General features: G+C 45.9%; 1 protein-coding gene across 1 annotated transcript in view; it reads left to right on the plus strand.

The window, feature by feature from the left end:
- The first annotated feature begins 9188 nt into the window (after positions 1-9188).
- The window catches only part of cacna1ab (calcium channel, voltage-dependent, P/Q type, alpha 1A subunit, b), a 137780-nt gene continuing 125664 nt past the window's right edge, over positions 9189-21304 (plus strand). The window contains exons 1-2 of the mRNA XM_042305507.1: positions 9189-9289; positions 9549-9688. Of these exons, the coding sequence (XP_042161441.1) occupies positions 9197-9289; positions 9549-9688 (233 nt within the window). The 5' untranslated portion in view covers positions 9189-9196. The remainder of the gene's footprint in view (positions 9290-9548; positions 9689-21304) is intronic.

Below are 21304 nucleotides of genomic sequence, written 5' to 3' on the forward strand. Positions count from 1 at the left end.
GCTGAGAGAGGGGAGGAGAGCAGAGAAGGAGGGGAGAGATGGGAGGAGGGGAGAGGAGAGGTGAGGAGGGGATGAGAGCAGAGAAGGGGGAGGAGGAGAGGAGAGAGGGGAGGAGAGTAGTGGGGAGGAGGGGAGAGGAGAGAGAAGAGGAGGGGATGAGAGGGGTGAGGAGGAGAGAGGGGAGGAGTGGTGAGGAGAGGGGAGGGGAGGACAGCAGAGGAGGGGAGAGAAAAGTAGGAGAGAGGTAAGGAGGGGAGAAGAGAGGAAGGTCTGGTCTCTGGCAGGTCTCTGGTCTCTCTCCTCTCTCTCGTTCTCCCCTCTCCCTTTCTGGCACCATGTCCCCATCTTTGCTGACGTACTCTACACTGCTGCCCACTGCCCAATACACTTCTGGCTTTGACTGGTCTCTCTCTCCTCTTTCTCTCCTCTATTTCTCTCTCTCCTCTTTCTCTCCTCTTTTTCTCTCTCTCTCTCTCTCTCTCTCTCTCTCCTCTTTCTCTCCTCTCTCTCTCTCTCTCTCTCTCCTCTCTCTCTCTCTCTCTCTCTCTCTCTCTCTCTCTCTCTCTCTCTCTCTCTCTCCTCTGTCTCTCTCTCTCTCTCTCTCTCTCTCTCTCTCTCTCTCTCTCTCTCTCTCTCTCTCTCTCTTTTAGGGAACTCATGTCCTCTGGGATCTCTTTTAGGGAACTCTCTCTCTCTCATACACTCTCTTTTAGGGAACTCTCACTTCTGTAGGCCTAACAATGGGATTTACTCTTTTAGGGAACTCTCACTCTCCTAACAATGGGATTTACATAGGCTCTCTCACTTCTGTCTACAATGGGATTTACATAGGCTTTTAGGGAACTCATACTCTTCTGTAGGCCTAACAATGGGATTTACATAGGCTTTTAGGGAACTCATACACGTCTGTAGCCTAATTGAAGCTACAACATGTACGTGTTCGACCTTCGCATGTGATAACTGTACAACAGAACAGATGAGCAGGAATGACATTTACTCTCACGGATGGATAAAAAACAACCCTCTGAAGCCACGCCCCTACTAAACTAAGCCTCTCGACTTCTGATCTGACCCACTGGGTCATTTCTCAATAACCAAGCAATGATCCAGCATCAACAACCCAACCATGCTTTTTTTAAAGAAAGCAACCCAATTAAGTGACCCAACGCCTGCAACCCAGCAGGGTTGGGTCAGCCAAACAACCCAGAAGGGTTTGGTCAGCCAAACAACCCAGAAGGGTTGGGTCAGCCAAACAACCCAGCAGTTGAGTCAGCCAAACAACCCAGAAGGGTTGGGTCAGCCAAACAACCCAGCAGTTGAGTCAGCCAAACAACCCAGCAGTTGAGTCAGCCAAACAACCCAGAAGGGTTGGGTCAGCCAAACAACCCAGCAGTTGAGTCAGCCAAACAACCCAGCAGTTGAGTCAGCCAAACAACCCAGCAGTTGAGTCAGCCAAACAACCCAGCAGGGTTGAGTCAGCCAAACAACCCAGCAGGGTTGGGTCAGCCAAACAACCCAGCAGTTGAGTCAGCCAATCAATCCAGCAGGGTTGAGTCAGCCAAACAACCCAGCAGGGTTGGGTCAGCCAAACAAGTGTAAGAGAAAGGGTAAGTGGGGTTGAGAGAGGGGGATGAACTGGGGTCAGATAGGAGGGGAGACGGTGAGAGGAGGGGAGACGGTGAGATGGAAGGAGAGGGGTCAGATATAGGGTGAGGAAATGGGAGGAGGGGAGACGGTGAGATGGAAGGAGAGGGGTCAGATATAGGGTGAGGAAATGGGAGGAGGGAAGACTGTGAGGTGGAAGGAGAGGGGTCAGATATAGGGTGAGGAAATGGGAGGAGGGAAGACGGTGAGATGGAAGGAGAGGGGTCAGATATAGGGTGAGGAAATGGGAGGAGGGAAGACGGTGAGATGGAAGGAGAGGGGTCAGATATAGGGTGAGGAAATGGGAGGAGGGAAGACGGTGAGATGGAAGGAGAGGGGTCAGATATAGGGTGAGGAAATGGGAGGAGGGGAGACGGTGAGATGGAAGGAGAGGGGTCAGACATAGGACAACACAGAGAGAGAGAATGTTTGCTCAGCGATGTGGAACTGTCACAACTGAATTATTTAGTCGCCATGCAGCCACCGTTCTGTTACTAGACTCTGATGCAATGCAGTCATATAACCTACTTAAGGGCTACGTAAAGCCTACATAGTGCTTTATTGTGTTTCACTTTGATCACATCAGAGAAGTTACTCACTGTTATCAAAGACTGGGGGAATTATAGATTTTCCTCTTAAATCTCTGTGTGTGTGTGTGTGTGTGTGTGTGTGTGTGTGTGTGTGTGTGTGTGTGTGTGTGTGTGTGTGTGTGTGCCGTGTGTGTGTGTGTGTGTGTGCCAACTGTGTAAAATAAAATAATAGCATCATTGATGTTTAAACTGTAGCAGCTATTGATGTTTAAACTGTAGCAGCTATTGATGTTTAAACTGTAGCATCATTGATGTTTAAACTGTAGCAGCTATTGATGTTTAAACTGTAGCAGCTATTGATGTTTAAACTGTAGCAGCTATTGATGTTTAAACTGTAGCAGCTATTGATGTTTAAACTGTAGCAGCTATTGATGTTTAAACTGTAGCAGCTATTGATGTTTAAACTGTAGCAGCTATTGATGTTTTAAACTGTAGCAGCTATTGATGTTTAAACTGTAGCAGCTATTTGTGTTTAAACTGTAGCAGCTATTGATGTTTAAACTGTAGCAGCTATTGATGTTTAAACTGTAGCAGCTATTGATGTTTAAACTGTAGCAGCTATTGATGTTTAAACTGTAGCAGCTATTGATGTTTAAACTTTCAGCACTACAGTATTTTCTTCCATAGTGCTGAAATCCTCCTTCCTATAAACAGTAGTACAACAGTGAGCCAGCAGCACACCACCCTGCATTCCAGGAATGGAGCTAAGCAGGGTTGGTCCTGGTCGGTTCCTGGAAGCGAGACCAGATGCTCCTGGAGGTGGTGTTGGAGGGCCAGTAAGAGGAACTCATTCCTCTGGTCAACAACAACAGGGCAGTGATTGGGGACATTACCCTGTGTATGGTGGTGTCTTTCAGATGGGATGTTAAACGGGTGTTCTGACACTCTGTGGTCACTAAAACTCATGGCACTTATAGTCCAGGCTAAATTCCCATACCATCACGGTCACCTAATCATCCCCAGCTTCCAATTGGCTCATTCGTCCCCCTCTTCTCCCCTGTAACTATTCTCCAGGTTGTTGCTGGAAATGAGAATGTGTTGTCAGTCAACTGACCTGGTAAAATAAGAGTCTGGGTACTGGAGTGTTGCTCCTAGCCAGTGTTTAGTCTGAGTCTTCACTCCCATGCTAGTCTGTCTCTTCATGTTATATCAGCTGTTACAACACACACACACAGACTCAGACCGCATCACCCTCTCAACCATCCCCCGGCCATGGTGTCAATGTCAGACTGGCATCTGGTAAACACACATACACACATGGACATAAACACACAGATCCCGTTCAATTACATGGACACTCACAGACATACACACACGGAGGGACGGATGCAAGTTTGCACACAGATGCAAACACAAACAAATACTGACAAGTGTGCATGTACACGCACAAACACACACACACTAACAGGATAATGAGTCTCCAATTAGGAGCAGTGCTGATCTGTCCAGACCCATTCAGTCATACCAGCCCCTTAAGCCAGCATTACTCAGGCCTGGTCACACACTCCAGAGTTCAGTAAGGCCAGCATTACTCAGGCCTGGTCACACACTCCAGAGTTCAGTAAGGCCAGCATTACTCAGGCCTGGTCACACACTCCAGAGTTCAGTAAGGCCAGCATTACTCAGGCCTGGTCACACACTCCAGAGTTCAGTAAGGCCAGCATTACTCACGCCTGGTCACACACTCCAGAGTTCAGTAAGGCCAGCATTACTCACGCCTGGTCACACACTCCAGAGTTCAGTAAGGCCAGCATTACTCACGCCTGGTCACACACTCCAGAGTTCAGTAAGGCCAGCATTACTCACGCCTGGTCACACACTCCAGAGTTCAGTAAGGCCAGCATTACTCAGGCCTGGTCACACACTCCAGAGTTCAGTAAGGCCAGCATTACTCAGGCCTGGTCACACACTCCAGAGTTCAGTAAGGCCAGCATTACTCAGGCCTGGTCACACACTCCAGAGTTCAGTAAGGCCAGCATTACTCACGCCTGGTCACACACTCCAGAGTTCAGTAAGGCCAGCATTACTCAGGCCTGGTCACACACTCCAGAGTTCAGTAAGGCCAGCATTACTCAGGCCTGGTCACACACTCCAGAGTTCAGTAAGGCCAGCATTACTCAGGCCTGGTCACACACTCCAGAGTTCAGGCCTGGTCAAGGCCAGCATTACTCAGGCCTGGTCACACACTCCAGAGTTCAGTAAGGCCAGCATTACTCAGGCCTGGTCACACACTCCAGAGTTCAGTAAGGCCAGCATTACTCAGGCCTGGTCACACACTCCAGAGTTCAGTAAGGCCAGCATTACTCAGGCCTGGTCACACACTCCAGAGTTCAGTAAGGCCAGCATTACTCAGGCCTGGTCACACACTCCAGAGTTCAGTAAGGCCAGCATTACTCAGGCCTGGTCACACACTCCAGAGTTCAGTAAGGCCAGCATTACTCAGGCCTGGTCACACACTCCAGAGTTCAGTAAGGCCAGCATTACTCAGGCCTGGTCACACACCCCAGAGTTCTTCCATTTGTATGATATGTTATGAATTTGTAAGTGCTTCAGATCTTATTCAATTTCTTTCAGTAGAATAGAGGATATTATCCTTCTTTGTTATGTATGTTTGTTTTCGGTACAGTACCGTTGTGTGTGTTTGTATTATGAAATACTGTATATGTCAGATATATATGTGTGTTTGTATGCTATTCCAGTTTTCCTACTGGCCTTAATGCTTGTATTATTAGATATGTGTGTTTGTATGCTATTCCAGTTTTCCTACTGGCCTTAATGCTTGTATTATTAGATATGTGTGTTTGTATGCTATTCCAGTTTTCCTACTGGCCTTACTGCTTGTATTATTAGATACATGCATATGCTTTTGCTGTTCTCCCCTGTTACTGGTCTTGAAGTTGAGTGGTATAGTATAGTGGTGTAGTATAGTGGTGTAGTATAGTGTGTAGTATAGTGGTATAGTATAGTGGTATAGGATAGTGGTATAGGATAGTGGTATAGAATAGTGGTGTAGTATAGTGGTGTAGTATAGTGGTGTAGTATAGTGTGTAGTATAGTGGTATAGTATAGTGGTATAGTGTAGTGGTATAGGATAGTGTTATAGGATAGTGGTATAGTATAGTGGTATAGTATAGTGGTATGGGATAGTGGTATAGTATAGTGGTATAGTATAGTGGTGTAGTATAGTGGTGTAGTATAGTGTGCAGTATAGTGGTATAGTATAGTGGTATAGGATAGTGGTATAGTATAGTGGTGTGGTATAGTGGTGTGGTATAGTGGTGTAGTATAGTGTGTAGTATAGCGTGTAGTATAGTGGTGTAGTATAGTGTGTAGTATAGTGGTATAGTATAGTGGTATAGTATAGTGGTATAGTATGGTGGTATAGTATAGTGGTATAGTATTTTGGTATAGTATAGTGGTGTAGTATAGTGGTATAGTATAGTGGTATAGTATAGTGGTGTAGTATAGTGGTGTAGTATAGTGGTATAGTATAGTGTATAGTATAGTGGTGTAGTATAGTGGTATAGTATAGTGGTGTAGTATAGTGGTATAGGATAGTGATATAGTATAGTGGTGTAGTATAGTGGTATAGGATAGTGGTATAGTATAGTGGTGTAGTATAGTGTGTAGTATAGTGGTGTAGTATAGTGTGTAGTATAGTGGTGTAGTATAGTGTGTAGTAGCTTTCACCTGGAATTGTTTAATAATGTCTGAGAAGAAAACACTTTTTGACCCAAATGATCTAGTACACTACAAGTATAATGAAACATATACAAAGATGATGATCAATTAAATGGCATGATGTGGTGCAGCTGTCTAAGGCTGGAGACATCACTACAGACCCGGGTTCGATTCCAGGCTGTGTTACAGTCGGCCGTGACCGGGAGACCCATGAGGAGGCGCACAATTGGCCCAGTGTCGTCAGGGTTAAGGGAGGGTTTAGCCCAGTGTCGTCAGGGTTAAGGGAGGGTTTATCCCAGTGTCGTCAGGGTTAAGGGAGGGTTTAGCCCAGTGTTGTCAGGGTTAAGGGAGGGTTTAGCCCAGTGTCGTCAGGGTTAAGGGAGGGTTTAGCCCAGTGTCGTCAGGGTTAAGGGAGGGTTTAGCCCAGTGTCGTCAGGGTTAAGGGAGGGTTTAGCCCAGTGTCGTCAGGGTTAAGGGAGGGTTTGGCCCAGTGTCGTCAGGGTTAAGGGAGGGTTTAGCCCAGTGTCGTCAGGGTTAAGGGAGGGTTTAGCCCAGTGTCGTCAGGGTTAAGGGAGGGTTTGGCCCAGTGTCGTCAGGGTTAAGGGAGGGATTGGCCCAGTGTCGCCAGGGTTAAGGGAGGGTTTAGCCCAGTGTCGTCAGGGTTAAGGGGGGGTTTAACCCAGTGTCGTCAGGGTTAAGGGAGGGTTTAGCCCAGTGTCGTCAGGGTTAAGGGAGGGTTTAGCCCAGTGTCGTCAGGGTTAAGGGAGGGTTTAGCCGGCTGGGATTTCTTGTCCCATCGCGCTCTAGCGACTCCTTGTGGCGGCTGCAAGCTAATTCCAGTCGCGAGCTGGACGGTGTTTCCTATATATATATATATATATATATATATATATTTTGTACTTTCACCACTGTATACTATATATATACACTATATATATATATATATGTATATATATATATATATATATATATACATGTAAACATCTTTAAAAAATATTTTTAAAAACCTGGAATGAGTAGGCGTGTTTTTTTATATATATTTTTATGTTTACATTGTAGAAGAATAGTGAAGACATCAAAACTATGAAATAACACGTATGGAATCATGTAGTAACCAAACAAGTTGGTGGGAGTATGGAGTATATGGGAGTATATACAGTTGAAGTTGCAAGTTTACATACACTTATTAAAACTCATTTTCAACCACTCCACAAATTTCTTGTTAATAAACTATAGTTGTTTTAAGTAAATTTTCCAACAATTGTTTACAGACAGATTATTTCACTTATAATTCACTGTATCGCAATTCCAGTGGGTCAGAAGTTTACATACGCTATGTTGACTGTGCCTTGAAATAGCTTTGAAAATTCCAGAAAATGATGTCATTGCTTTAGAAGCTTCTCATAGGCTAATTGACATCATTTGAGTCAATTGGAGGTGTATATGTGGATGTATTTCAAGGCCTACCTTCAAACTCAGTACCTCTTTGGTTGACATCATGGGAAAATCTGAAGAAATCAGCCAAGAGCTATTTCCAAACGCCTTAAGGTGCCACGTTCATCTGTACAAACAATAGTATGCAAGTAAAACACCATGGGACCACGCAGCCGTCATACCACTCAGGAAGGAGGCGCATTATGTCTCCTAGAACATATTTTGGTGCGAAAAGTGAAAATCAATCCCAGAACAACAGCAAAGGACCTGGAGGAAACAGGTACAAAAGTATCTATATCCACAGTAAAACAAGTCCTATATCGACATAACCTGAAAGGCCGCTCAGCAAGGAAGAAGCCACTGCTCCAAAACCGCTATAAAAAAGCCAGACTACAGTTTGCAACTGCACATGGGGACGAAGATCGTACTTTTTGGAGAAATATCCTCTGGTCTGATGAAACAAAAATAGAACTGTTTGGCCATAATAACCATTGTTATGTTTGGAGGAAAAAGGGGGAGGCTTGCAAGCCGAAGAACACCATCCCAACTGTGAAGCACGGGGGTGGCAGCATCATGTTGTGGGGGTGCTTTGCTGCAGGAGGGACTGGTGCACATCACAAAATAGATGGCATCATGAGGTAAGACAATTATGTGGATATATTGAAGCAACATCTCAAGACATCAGTCAGGAAGTTAAAGCTTGGTCGCAAATGGGTCTTCCAAATGGACAATGACCCCAAGCATACTTCCAAAGTTGTGGCAAAATGGCTTAAGGACAACAAAGTCAAGCTATTGGAGTGGCCATCACAAAGCCCTGACCTCAATCCTATAGAAAATGTGTGGGCAGAACTGAAAAAGCATGTGCAAGCAAGGAGGCCTACAAACCTGACTCCATTACACCAGCTCTGTCAGGAGGAATGGGCCAAAATTCACCCAACTTATTGTGGGAAGCTTGTGGAAGGCTACCTGAAGCATTTGACCCAAGTTAAACAATTTAAAGGCAATGCTACCAAATACTAATTGAGTGTATGTAAACTTCTGACACACTGGGAATGTGATGAAAGAAATACAAGCTGAAATGAATCATTCTCTCTACCATTATTCTGACATTTCACATTCTTAAAATAAAGTGGTGATCCTAACTGACCCAAGGCAGGGATTTTTTACGAGGATTAAATGTCAGGAATCAAGGCAGGGAATTTTTACGAGGATTAAATGTCAGGAATTGTGAAAAACTGATTTTAAATGTATTTGGCAAAGGTGTATGTAAACGTCCGACTTCAACTGTATCTACAAATGATGATACGATAAATTAAATGACATTGTGAATGAATACATTATAATATGTCCACATATAGTTATAATCTGTTTCAGGAACAGCTACCCAAAATATTTCACCTTCTTTATTACCTTACCAAACATATCATGACATTAGTGAGAGTGAAAATCTATCAAATGTGTGATTGTCTAAACATTTGGGCCATTGAAACAGTGTGCACCCCTCCTATAGAAAAGGGGAGAAGGCCTATGTAAAGGGTACGATATTGTCATTCTGAGAATATGCAATATGTCTGCCTCTGATGGAAAATGCATAGAAATATACGTTTATCCTACAGAGGACATTTACATGGTCCTAGGAAGGTCTGGATTGCTGTCTTCTGACTTATTGAATGGTGGGAAATCAATCAAATAAGTCATCTAAACATATACATATACATATAAGTCATTCTAATGCCAGATTTCGGGGACTGTCAGTTTAAGATGATTGATGTTTGTATTATTAGATATATGTGTATATATTGTCCCATGTTACTGGCCTTAACTCCAGCCTTACTCCTTTTGAATGGATGATTTTGGCAACCATCATAGCTAACTGTATCGTCCTGGCTCTGGAACAGCATTTACCTGAGAATGACAAAACTCCTCTTTCTGAGAGACTGGTGAGTACAACACACACACACACACACACACACACACACACAAAGGTGCACACAATGCTTTTTTCCCGAAATGCCATATTCTAAACCTCTCTTTCTCTCCCCTCTCTCTGTCTCTCTCCCCCTGTCTCTCTCCCCCTCCCTCCTTTCCTCTCTCTCTCTCTCTCTCTCTCTCTCTCGCCTCCCTCCTCTCTCTCTCTCTCTCTCTCACCCCCTCCCTCTCTCCCTCCCTCCCTCCCCTCTCTCCCCTTCTCTCCATTAGGATGATACAGAGCCCTACTTCATAGCCATCTTCTGTTTTGAGTCAGGTATAAAGATTCTGGCTCTGGGCTTTGCCCTCCATAAGGGCTCCTACCTGAGGAATGGATGGAACGCTATGGACTTTGTAGTAGTGCTCACTGGGTAAGTACCTTATTGTTGCATCGTATCAGACCTTAACTACTGTCTACATACCATACATCAGGGATCAGACCTTAACTACTGTCTACATACCATACATCAGGGATCAGACCTTAACTACTGTCTACATACCATACATCAGGGATCAGACCTTAACTACTGTCTACATACCATACATCAGGTATCAGACCTTAACTACTGTCTACATACCATACATCAGGGATCAGACCTTAACTACTGTCTACATACCATACATCAGGGATGAGACCTTAACTACTGTCTACATACCATACATCAGGGATCAGACCATAACTACTGTCTACATACCATACATCAGGTATCAGACCTTAACTACTGTCTACATACCATACATCAGGGATCAGACCTTAACTACTGTCTACATACCATACATCAGGGATCATACCTTAACTACTGTCTACATACCATACATCAGGGATCAGACCTTAACTACTGTCTACATACCATACATCAGGGATCAGACCTTAACTACTGTCTACATACCATACATCAGGTATCATACCTTAACTACTGTCTACATACCATACATCAGGTATCATACCTTAACTACTGTCTACATACCATACATCAGGGATCATACCATAACTACTGTCTACATACCATACATCAGGTATCATACCATAACTACTGTCTACATACCATACATCAGGTATCAGACCTTAACTACTGTCTACATACCATACATCAGGGATCATACCTTAACTACTGTCTACATACCATACATCAGGGATCATACCTTAACTACTGTCTACATACCATACATCAGGGATCAGACCTTAACTACTGTCTACATACCATACATCAGGTATCATACCATAACTACTGTCTACATACCATACATCAGGGATCATACCATAACTACTGTCTGTACCATACATCAGGTATCATACCATAACTACTGTCTACATACCATACATCAGGTATCAGACCTTAACTACTGTCTGTACCATACATCAGGGATCATACCATCTTATGTCTGTACCATACATCAGGGATCATACCTTAACTACTGTCTACATACCATACATCAGGGATCATACCTTAACTACTGTCTACATACCATACATCAGGTATCATACCATAACTACTGTCTACATACCATACATCAGGGATTGTCAACTGGCGGGCTGCGGGCCAAATTCGGCCTGTGGATGATTTTGTACTAGTGCTCAGTGTGTGTTCACATGCTAATATGCTTGATGCAAGTGACACCTTCTCACAGTACACACACACACACACACACTCTTGATGTCATTGCTGGAAATCCTTATGTCTGTAGATGTAGTCTGGTCCCATCTTATGTGTGTAGATGTAGTCTGGTCCCATCTTATGTCTGTAGATGTAGTCTGGTCCCATCTTATGTATGTAGATGTAGTCTGGTCCCATCTTATGTGTGTAGATGTAGTCTGGTCCCATCTTATGTGTGTAGATGTAGTCTGGTCCCATCTTATGTCTGTAGATGTAGTCTGGTCCCATCTTATGTCTGTAGATGTAGTCTGGTCCCATCGTATGTCTGTAGATGTAGTCTGGTCCCATCTTATGTGTGTAGATGTAGTCTGGTCCCATCTTATGTCTGTAGATGTAGTCTGGTCCCATCTTATGTCTGTAGATGTAGTCTGGTCCCATCTTATGTGTGTAGATGTAGTCTGGTCCCATCTTATGTGTGTAGATATAGTCTGGTCCCATCTCTTGGCTCCCATCCATGTGTGTCTGGACTGAGGAAACTCCAGAATCAATGGCCCCCTGATCAGTCTAAATATCAATATCCATACACACTGACTGGCAAACAGACAGACAGACAGAGACTGACTGATATATATATATATACTGCAGATAGATGTGTGTGTGTGTGTGTGCACGCATTTGTTCAAAAGAGAAAGAAGAAAGAGAGATGCAGGGGGAGAGTGAGACAGGAGGGTGTGTTTGTTTGATGTGTGATCTAAAAATGGCCGCTGTACTGTAGCAAGTGAGCAGCATGTCGAGAGAGAGAGAGAGAGAGAGAGAGAGAGAGAGAGGAAGAGAGGAGCTGGAGAGAGAGAGAGGAGCTGGAGAGAGGAGCTGGAGAGAGGAGCTGGAGAGAGGAGCTGGAGAGAGGAGGAAGAGAGGAGCTGGAGAGAGCAGCAGCAGTAAAAGGAGGGGTTAGACTATCGTGAGAAAAAGGGGGATGGGTGAGAAAAAGGAAGACCTGGAAAGATACACAGCATGTAGAGAGAGGGAAAGGAGGACATTAAGATATACAGTCAGCTGGGTAGACACACACACACCCACACACACACACAGCAGAGGTCTCGTTTGACAAGGTGTGTGTGTGTAATCAGGGCATCACCCTCTCCATCGCTGTCTCCCTTTAATGAGCACACACACACACACACACACACACACACACATTGAGGCTAGATCAGAGTGGCGCTGCAGGGAGCAACAAGCAGGGCACCAGTGAAATGTCACCTCACAGAGAGAGAGGAGGGAGGGAGAGAGAGAGGGAAGAGACAGAGAGGAGGTGTCGAGGGGGACATAGAGATAGAGAGAGGAGAGAGATAGAGAGGAGGTGTCGAGGGGGACATAGAGATAGAGAGAGGAGAGAGATAGAGAGGAGGTGTCGAGGGGGACATAGAGATAGAGAGAGGAGAGAGATAGAGGAATGGATGGAGATAGAGATAGAGGGAGGGGGGTGAAGGGGGAGATATATATTTATTTGTAGTTATTTTTTACCTTTATTTAACTAGGGAGGAACATAAGGAATTGTACGGGAGGGAAAGAGAGAGGACAACGTGCAGAGACTGTCAGCTGCTTTTTATTCTTCCCTAGTTCTTCCCCCTCCTCTCCTCTCTCTCTCCTCTCTCTCCTATCTCTCCCCACTCTCTTTCTCACCCATCCTCCTCTCCTCTCTCTCCCCACTCTCTTTCTCACCCATCCTCCTCTCCTCTCTCTCCCCAGTCTCTTTCTCACCCATCCTCCTCTCCTCTCTCTCCTCCTCTCCTCTCTCTCCCCCCCACTCTCTTTCTCACCCATCCTCCTCTCCTCTCTCTCCCCACTCTCTTTCTCACCCATCCTCCTCTCCTCTCTCTCCCCACTCTCTTTCTCACCCATCCTCCCCATCTCCTCACTCTCCCCACTCTCTTTCTCACCCATCCTCCTCTCCTCACTCTCCCCCCACTCTCTTTCTCACCCATCCTCCTCTCCTCTCTCTCCCCACTCTCTTTCTCACACCCATCCTCCTCTCCTCTCTCTCCTCTCTCTCTCTCTCTCCCCACTCTCTTTCTCACCCATCCTCCTCTCCTCTCTCTCCTCTCTCTCCTCACTCTCCCCACTCTCTTTCTCACCCATCCTCCTCTCCTCTCTCTCCCCACTCTCTTTCTCACCCATCCTCCTCTCCTCTCTCTCCCCACTCTCTTTCTCACCCATCCTCCTTTCTCTGTGTCAGTCAGACCTCTCAATTTGGGTTTGCCCTGGAGACTGCGCATGTGCGTGTGTGTGCACTGTAAAAGTGTGGGGGATGCTGCTCTTGTAAGTAGAGGTGGTGAATGTGTGTATGTTCTTCAGTCTATACATCACTGCTGTATGGTTTATGAGAGAGAGAGAGAGAGAGAGAGAGAGAGAGAGAGAGACCTCAAAACACTTCTCTGTGAGTCCACCCGCAGCTCTAAGGAAGAGCAATAAGGAAGCAAGGGGGAGAGGACGGAGAGAGAGAGAGAGACCTCAAAACACTTCTCTGTGAGTCCACCCGCAGCTCTAAGGAAGAGCAATAAGGAAGCAAGGGGGAGAGGACGGAGAGAGAGCAGGGAGTATTGCAGTGGTAACAGAGGGAGGGAGAGAAACGTCACTCTGTCTCTCTATTCCCCTTGGCTCTGGAAAACAGGGGAGGGAGAAGGAGAGAGAGATAGGGAGGAGCAATGGGGTGGAAAGGAATGGATGGTGGATTGCACTGGTAAGAGGGAGCGAGTGAGAGAAGGGAGGGGTAGAGAGATGAGAGCGTGACGTAGGGAGAGGGAAGAGAAGGATGCAGGGATGATGATGGTGATACTTAGAGTGAGGGATGGAGGCAGAGCGAGAGAGGTCTGGGAGCAGGGAAAAGGATGAGAGGAGAACCAGAGAAAGTGAGTGATTAAGAGATGGGGAGCAGAGAGAGGGACATGAGACAGCAAACATGTTGAGGAGAGGGAATGAGAGCAAACGTGTGCATGCGTGCGTGTGGTGTGTGTGTGTGTGTGTGTGTGTCTATGTGTGTCTATGTGTGTGTGTGTGTGTGTGTATATATGTGTGTGGTGTCTATGTGTGTGTGTGTGTGTCTGTGTGTGTGTGTGTGTGTGTGTGTGTGTGTGTGTGTGTGTGTGTGTGTGTGTGTGTCTATGTGTGTGTGTGTGTGTGTGTGTGTGTGTGTGTGTGTGTGTGTGGTAACCTGGTTTTCATTGGTGCAGATGATCAATCACCAGTACAGTCTTGAGACACAGACTCTCTAACAGCCTTATCCTGAGCTCCGACACACACACACACATAGACAGATACATAGACACGCAAACACACACCATACACACACACGCACAGCATCACTATGTAGCATCGCTATGCAGCATCACTATGCAGCATCACTATGCAGCATCACTATGCAGCATCACTATGCAGCATCACTATGCACACTGTCATGAACCGGCTCGAAGCCCGCAACAAAAAGTGAGACAACGTGGAGATAAGGAATAACAAAAATACATTTATTAACTGAGGTAACCTATATACAATTAACAATGGTGTCTGTAGTCAGTAATCAGTAGCGTAAGTGGTGGTGTGTATGAGGAGGGTTGAAAGATGCCAAACAAACAAACAAACAAACAAAAATGCCACAACCAAAATCCAACAGTGTGTCTGCATGGTTCGAGTCTCCTCAGTGACTGGGGAAGAGGTGTATTTATCCCGGGACACACCCTGGGCCCAGGTGTGTCTGCATGGTTCGAGTCTCCTCAGTGACTGGGGAAGAGGTGTATTTATCCCGGGACACACCCTGGCCCAGGTGTGTCTGCATGGTTCGAGTCTCCTCAGTGACTGGGGAAGAGGTGTATTTATCCCGGGACACACCCGGGCCCAGGTGTGTCTGCATGGTTCGAGTCTCCTCAGTGACTGGGGAAGAGGTGTATTTATCCCGGGACACACCCTGGCCCAGGTGTGTCTGCATGGTTCGAGTCTCCTCAGTGACTGGGGAAGAGGTGTATTTATCCCAGGACACACCCAATCCCAGGTGTGTCTGCATGGACACAGACTCTCTAACAGTCTGCATGGTTCGAGTCTCCTCAGTGACTGGGGAAGAGGAGTATTTATCCCAGGACACACCCTGGCCCAGGTGTGTCTGCATGGTTCGAGTCTCCTCAGTGACTGGGGAAGAGGTGTATTTATCCCGGGACACACCCGGGCCCAGGTGTGTCTGCATGGTTCGAGTCTCCTCAGTGACTGGGGAAGAGGTGTATTTATCCCAGGACACACCCTGGCCCAGGTGTGTCTGCATGGTTCGAGTCTCCTCAGTGACTGGGGAAGAGGTGTATTTATCCCGGGACACACCCTGGCCCAGGTGTGTCTGCATGGTTCGAGTCTCCTCAGTGACTGGGGAAGAGGTGTATTTATCCCAGGACACACCCTGGCCCAGGTGTGTCTGCATGGTTCGAGTCTCCTCAGTGACTGGGGAAGAGGTGTATTTATCCCGGGACACACCCGGGCCCAGGTGTGTCCCATGTCGCTGACGACCTTCCTAGCTCCGCCCACCGACGTCCTAATATGGAAAACAAGAGGAAAGAGAAAGAAATCGGCAGACAGAGTGGGAGGGTCGTCACAACACACACACACAGACACACACACACACACACACACAACATCGAACTATACGCACACAGACAACACACACAGACACACACAGCATCACTAGGCATGGCCTAAATACATATACTCAAAAGATGCTCAGTACCCACAGATAGATTACCATGATCACTCAAATAAAATGCTCAACTAGATATTTCATGTATTATTTAAAAGCTTGTTTGTTTTGTAACCTACACTATGCTATACCTGTCCAGTCTGCGTGTGTGTGTGTGTCTGCGTGCGCGTACGTGTGTGTGGTTGTTTGTGTGTTTGTGTGTGAGCTGCACTTTGAAGATAAAATACCTCCTCCACACTCCTGCCCGCAGCTTTTATTTCTATTTACAGACAGACCCATCCCTACACACACACACACACACACACACGCACGCTACAACATGCAAACACAAATGTCACACACACATTGTCTATTACATACAAATAGACACACACAAGGTGTGTGTTGAGAGTGTGTGTGTGTGTGTGTGTGTGTGTGTGTGTGTGTATGGGTGTGTGGGTGTGTGTGTGTGTGTTGCGCTAACAGTGATGAGTGATATACTGAAGGCTTTGTATCTCTTTGTGTGTGTCTGCACTGCGAGTCGTGACTGAGTCTGCCACTGCGGCCATGTGAGACGTGTGTGTGTGTGTGTGTGTGTGTGTGTGTGTGTGTGTGTGTGTGTGTGTGTGTGTGTGTGTGTGTGTGTGTGTGTGTGTGTGTGTGTGTATTAGTGTGTGGTGACTTCATTCTTGGCACACACATGGGAAAGAGAGACATGGAGAAGTAGAGAGAGAGAGACAGAGCGAGAGAGAAAGAGAGAGGTAGATACAGAGTGAGAATGATAGATAAAGAGAGAGAGAGAGAGAAAGAGTGAGAAAGAGAGGGAGAGATAAAGAGAAGGAGGAAGTGTATTCTCCTGCCTGTTTAGTATTCATGTCAGTCAACATTGCATTGGTTTAGAACGTAACTGCCATTGTGATGTCACAATGTAATGTAGCTAAGTGTCCTGTCCTCCGCTGTAGCTGGCTGAACCTAATGACTACCTAAGGGCTTCATGACATATTCATAACTAATGCATAACACATTCATAAGCAGTATGTATGCATTCAGCTAGTGTCTTGAACTTTACTGCAATGAAGTCGGAATGAGGAAAGACTAAATGAAAGTTACAGTAACAGAAGGACTCCATAACTCTTACATAACACACACATTACCGTTCAAAAGTTTGGGGTCACTTACAAATGTCCTTGTTTTTGAAAGAAAAGCACATTTTTTGTCCATTAAAATAACATCAAATTGATCAGAAATACAGTGTAGACATTGTTAATGTTGTAAATGACTGTTGTAGCTGTAAATGGCTGATTAAATAGTACCTGCAAAACACCAGTCTCAAAGTCAACAGTGAAGAGGCGACTCCAGGATGCTGGCCTTCTAGGCAGAGTTGCAAAGAAAAAGCCATATCTCAGACTGGCCAATAAAAAGAAAAGATTAAGATGGGCAAATTAACACAGACACTGGACTGCGTAGAAGTCCAGCATCCTGATAGTCGCCTCCTCACTGTTGACGTTGAGACTGGTGTTTTGCGGGTACTATTTAATGAAGCTGCCTGTTGAGGACTTGTGAGGCTTCCCACACCTCTTTCGATTCTGGTTAGAGCCAGTTTGCTCTGTTCTGTGAATGGAGAAGTACACAGAGCGTTGTACGAGATCTTCAGTTTCTTGGCAATTTCTCACATGGAATAGCCTTCATTTCTCAGAACAAGAATAGACTGACGAGTTTCAGAAGAAAGGTCTTTGTTTCTGTCCATGTTGAGCCTGTAGTTGAACCCACGAATGCTGATGCTCCAGATACTCAACTAGTCTAAAGAAGGACAGTTAAAACTAAAATCAGAACAACAGTTTTCAGCTGTGCTAACATAATTGCAAAAGGGTTTTCTAATGATCAATTAGCCTTTTAAAATGATCAACTTGGATTAGCTAACACAACGTGCCATTAGAACACAGGAGTGATGGTTGCTGATAATGGGCCTCTGTACGCCTATGTAGATATTCCATTTAAAAAATCTGCCGTTTCCAGCTACAATAGTCATTTACAACATTAACAATGTCTACACTGTATTTCTGATCAATTTGATGTTATTTTAATAGACAAAAAATGTGCTTTTCTTTCAAAAACAAAGACATTTCTAAGTGGCCCCAAACCTTTGAATGGTAGTGTACATAGGCAGTATGTAAGTCATGGAGCTGTCTAATGTAGTCGTTTACAGTAGCTAGTGTCCTCTACTGCTGCAACGTGGTCAGATGGTAACACCTAAAGGCTATATAAGGACTTCATAACATATTCATAACCTACACATAACACATTCGTAAGCAGTGTGTATGAATGTAGCTAGTGTTCTGTCCTCTTCTGCAACTAGGTCAGATGGTAACATTTAATTTGAACTGTACCTACACTACATGAACAAAGGTATATGGACATCTGCCCATCGAACATCTCATTCCAAAATCATGGGCATTAATATGGAGTTGGTCCACCCTTTGCCGCTATAACAGCCTCCACTCTTCTGGGAAGGCTTTCCACTAGATGTTGGAACATTGCTGCGGGAACTTGCTTCCATTCAGCCACAAGAGCATTAGTGAGGTCGGGCACTGATGTAAGGCGATTTGGCCTGGCTCGCAGTCGGTGTTACAATTCATCCCAAAGGTGTTCGATGTGGTTGAGGTCAGGGCTCTGTCCAGGCCAGTCAAGTTCTTCCACACTAATCTCGACAAACAATTTCTGTATGGACCTCGCTTTGTGCACAGGGGCATTGTCAGGCTGAAACAGGGAAGGGCCTTCCCATTCATAACCCATACATAGCACATTCATAACCCATACATAGCACATTCATAACCCATACATAACATATTAATGGAAAATGTATAACCCATACATAACACATTCATGGTTACATTCATAACCCATACATAACACATTCATAACCCATACATAGCACATTCATAACCCATACATTGCACATTCATAACCCATACATAACACATTCATAACCCATGCATAACACATTCCTAACCCATACATAGCACATTCATAACCCATACATAGCACATTCATAACCCATACATAGCACATTCATAACCCATACATTGCACATTCATAACCCATATATAACCCATTCATAACCCATACATAACACATTCATAACCCATACATAACACATTCATAACCCATACATAACACATTCATAACCCATACATAACACATTCATAACCCATACATAACACATTCATAACCCATTTATAACCCATTTACAGTAGCCAGTGTCCTGTCCTCTGCTGCAACTGGGTCAGAGCTAAGAAAAGAAAGTGTATGTTTGTCCCCTCTCCATTTAAAACATCCCCAATGTGATTTTAATGATGCTTAGCAACAGAAACATTTCAACTGATGTTAACACAGTTGGACTTCAGAGATACCAACAGGAAGGAATGGAGGTCGTCTGGAAAGCTGAAATGTACTGTATGGGAGAAAGAGAGATAAACAAAGTCTGCATGTACAGTATTTGAGAAAGGATATGTGAAGGAGAGAGGGGGATAGCGAGAGGAGGAGAAGGAGAGCAGAAAAAGAGAGAGAGGAAGACGGAAGGATAGAGAGATAGATAGGAAGAGAGGCAGAGAAGAGAGAGCTGGCAGAGAGAGAGAGGTAGGGAGGGAGAGCGACAGAGAGCGAGGGAGGAGAGAGAGAAGGAGAGAGCTGGCAGAGAGAGGCAGGGAGGAAGAGAGAGCGACAGAGAGAGAGGGAGGAGTGAGAGAAGGAGAGAGCTGGCAGAGAGAGGCAGGGAGGAAGAGAGAGCGACAGAGAGAGAGGGAGGAGAGAGAGAAGGAGAGAGGCAGGGAGGAAGAGAGAGCGACAGAGAGAGAGGGAGGAGTGAGAGAAGGAGAGAGCTGGCAGAGAGAGGCAGGGAGGAAGAGAGAGCGACAGAGAGAGAGGGAGGGAGAGAGAGAAGGAGAGAGGCAGGGAGGAAGAGAGAGCGACAGAGAGAGAGGGAGGAGAGAGAGAAGTGGTACCCGTGTGAATATTGTCCCGCTGCCATCACTTCCATTATCATTATAAGCCTGCAGTCATTTAGAGGCCTGACTCTCTGCTAAACACTAGGACACTGTACCTACCCTATAGGACAAACACACACACACACGTAGACACACACACCACACATACACACAAACACCAAGCACACACACACCACACACACACACACACACACAACACACGTAGACACACACACACACACACAACACACGTAGACACACACACCACACATACACACAAACACCAAACACACACACACCACACACACACACACACACACACACACACACACACACAGACACACACACACACACACAACAACACACGTAGACACACACACCACACATACACACAAACACCAAACACACACACACACCACACACACACACACACACACACACATTCACTTACAGGATAAAGTGTGTGCGCACACATACACACAGGATAGAGCATGCACACATACACACACACACACAAACACACTCATTGAGTAGCTAATGTCCTTGCGAATGCCAGATCACACGCTGGTCCCCACAGAGAAACAGGTGGAGGATCAGCTAGCCAGGGAGAGGGGGAGAGAGGGATGAGGGAGGGATGGAAAGAAGGAGGGAGTGTAGAGGAGAGAGAGGGAATGTGAGGGCAGGAGAGAGAAAAGGCCAAAGGATGGAGTGGGGACAAGGTGACGAGAAAGGAGAGAGGGACAGCTGGTCACAGATGAGAGAGAGAGAGAGAGAGAGAGAGAGAGAGAGAGAGAGATGAATGAGTTGGACATAACCAGGAGGAAGCATTCATCCCTCCTTTTACTGCTCTCTCCTTCATCCTCCCTTCGCCTGACTGGTCTGGAGGATTGGCAGACTGGAGGAGGCAAGGAAGCAAGGGAGAGATAAAAAGAGGGAAAGGAGAGAGGGAGACAGAGGGAGTGAGTGGGCAGGTGGAGGAAGGATGTAGAGATACTGTGGTGAGCGGGGGATGGACAAGGGAAGGAAGGATGGGAGGAGGGAGAGAGGAAGGTAGGGAGAGCGTGACTGGACTGGGTGGTTAGAGGGGGTGACTGGACTGGATGGCTAGAGGGGGTGACTGGACTGGATGGCTAGAGGGGAGGAGGGAGGGGGTGACTGGACTAGATGGCTATAGGGGAGGAGGTGGGGGTGACTGGACTGGATGGCTAGAGGGGAGGAGGGAGGGGGTGACTGGACTGGATGGCTAGAGGGGAGGAGGGAGGGGGTGACTGGACTGGATGGCTAGAGGGGAGGAGGGAGGGGATGACTGGATGGAGCCAGTGGGTCCATCAGCTGAGTGTTAGCACTGGAGAGAGAGAGAGAGAGAGAGAGAGAGAGAGAGAGAGAGAGAGAGAGAGAGGCAGAGAGAGAGAGAGAGGCAGAGAGAGAGAGACCGAGAGAGAGAGAGACAGAGAGAGAGAGAGAGAGAGAGAGACAGACAGACAGAGACAGAGAGAGACAGAAAGGCCGCCGTAGGCAGACATGGCTCTCAAGAGAAGACAGGCTATGTGCTCACTGCCCACAAAATGAGGTGGAAACTGAGCTGCACTTCCTAACCTCCTGCCCAATGTATGACCATATTAGAGAGACATATTTCCCTCAGATTACACAGATCCACAAAGAATTCGAAAACAAATCCAATTTTGAAAAACTCCCATATCT

The sequence above is a fragment of the Oncorhynchus tshawytscha genome, linkage group LG02 (genome assembly GCF_018296145.1).
Source record: "Oncorhynchus tshawytscha isolate Ot180627B linkage group LG02, Otsh_v2.0, whole genome shotgun sequence".
Classification (NCBI taxonomy): Eukaryota; Metazoa; Chordata; class Actinopteri; order Salmoniformes; family Salmonidae; genus Oncorhynchus; species Oncorhynchus tshawytscha.